The 1,657-nt window shown below is 50.2% G+C and overlaps 1 protein-coding gene across 1 annotated transcript; it reads right to left on the bottom strand.

Annotated features, from left to right (window-relative positions):
• Positions 1-202: 202 nt before the first annotated feature.
• LOC124668293 lies at positions 203-1,657 on the bottom strand. The gene is made up of 3 exons (XM_047205457.1): positions 1,135-1,657; positions 877-1,045; positions 203-476 (listed from the first exon to the last, which is right to left on the bottom strand). The coding sequence occupies exons 1-2, from the start codon at positions 1,630-1,632 to the stop codon at positions 878-880; spliced, it is 666 nt and encodes a 221-aa protein (XP_047061413.1). The 5' UTR covers positions 1,633-1,657; the 3' UTR covers positions 203-476; position 877.

The following is a 1,657-nucleotide window of genomic DNA, read 5'->3' on the forward strand; positions in this document are numbered from 1 at the left end:
GCACAATTATTTTATATGGACAAATCACCTGAAGTAAAGGGCACCATACAAATTACTGGAGTAGAAAATCTTAAGTGCAACAAAGTTGTTCTCTATTTGGAAAACTCGTCCATGGATCCTAAAGGACCAAAGGCACTAGTAACAAAAGCCTTTGAACTATCTAGAAGTTATTGTTTAACAAAAGTAGTACCCGAGGCTCAACTAAGCCAAAACAGACCCAAGGAACACAGATATATTACAATCACAGTTAGAGCTGTACTGTCACTAAACATCGGGGTTAATAATTCTCTTCATGAACTACAACATGTAAGGTAGCTCAACCTTTTTCTTCGAACAGATAAGATAGCTTAACGTGATGTGTTGTATGCAGTATCACCAAACTGAAGGGGCTTTAAAGGTGTAGGTGAGCTGTTGGATCTGAAGCATTCTCCATCGGTGGAGGACATAATGGAACATCTTTCTTGTTCAGGACTCACCTGCTTGGATAGGGTGCTATGGTTAGTGATTACTCATACGAGACAGATCACATTTGTGCAGCTACTACAATAGGGCTCATCTGCTTATAATGCATACCAAGCAATGTGCTGGATCTTTCCAAAAAAAGAAATATTATCAACCGCGAAGATAATTTTACCAAAAACCAGAATCATTTTTGTTAACATGCTCAATAGCTTTTACTTTCAGTGAGTCATGTATGAACGACACATCTCGTACTGCACATCAACTATCTCGAATGCATATCAGTAACAGGATACAGAACTGATTCCATGGTAGGATGTATAAATGTTGTAGGATGCCATAATTCTAAACTAGAAGCGAGTAAGCAAATGCGATAGTTCAAATGAAAGATAAGCGCAATACAAGGTGTGACCAAACCTCAGAGTTCACTGTTGGGCGAAGAAGCCCTTGAAGCACCAAACATGAGATCTTTGGCAATGATAAGCAAGCCCTCCAAGTCTTTGGCTCCCACTTGAAGGCAATCCTTGAGCAACCCCCCTTCCTCCACCTCCCACTTAACATCCAACACCACCTCTCTTAACGGCCCCTAAACCACAACATAAATATCACCAGATGAGGAATTGAGGTTTGCTGCAATATGGGTTCGTTGACTGACCAAGTCACCAAGTAATGTACCTGCTCGGAGAAGGCAGCAAGGAGGCCGCTGAGGAGCTTCGTAGCGGCGGCTCGGAGGTCACCGTAATTACGGCCGAGCCACTGGGCCGCATCGACAGGGGAACTCAGGCGCGAGGCCTCAGCCGCAGCGGCCAGGAGGCGGGCGGCGGCGGTGGCGCAGGAGAGGCCGCATCCGGCGGCGGAGGAGAAAGCGTAGTGGCGGAGGTAGTCCCAGCCGAGGGCCCACGCACCGCGAGTGGAGAGAAGGGAGAGGTGCGAGGCGATCCGGCGAGCACGGGATGCGGCGGCGGCGTCTCCCCGGTCGGCGCGGGCGACGGCGACGCGGGTGAGGAGCGAGTGGGAGAGGGAGAGGAGGGACGCGACCTCGCGCAGTGGGACACGGAGCGCGTGTGTGCGAGGGAGCGGCGGAACGAGGAGTAGGAGGGCGATGGCGACGAGAGGGAGAGGGGAATGGAAAGGAGATGCTCGCCGGCGGCGCGATTCTCCGGCTAACTTCATCGAAGGCGGCGGGAGGGGGGATGTT

Source organism: Lolium rigidum, chromosome 6, assembly GCF_022539505.1.
Source record: "Lolium rigidum isolate FL_2022 chromosome 6, APGP_CSIRO_Lrig_0.1, whole genome shotgun sequence".
Lineage (NCBI taxonomy): Eukaryota > Viridiplantae > Streptophyta > Magnoliopsida > Poales > Poaceae > Lolium > Lolium rigidum.

What these genes read in the sequence shown, in the direction of transcription:
- LOC124668293 (XM_047205457.1), bottom strand. Translation starts at nt 1,632, where the DNA reads ATGAAGTTAGCCGGAGAATCGCGCCGCCGGCGAGCATCTCCTTTCCAT. An exon ending in TTGCTGCCTTCTCCGAGCAG is followed by an intron (nt 1,046 to 1,134) that starts GTACATTACTTG and finishes GTTGTGGTTTAG; the next exon opens with GGGCCGTTAAGAGAGGTGGT.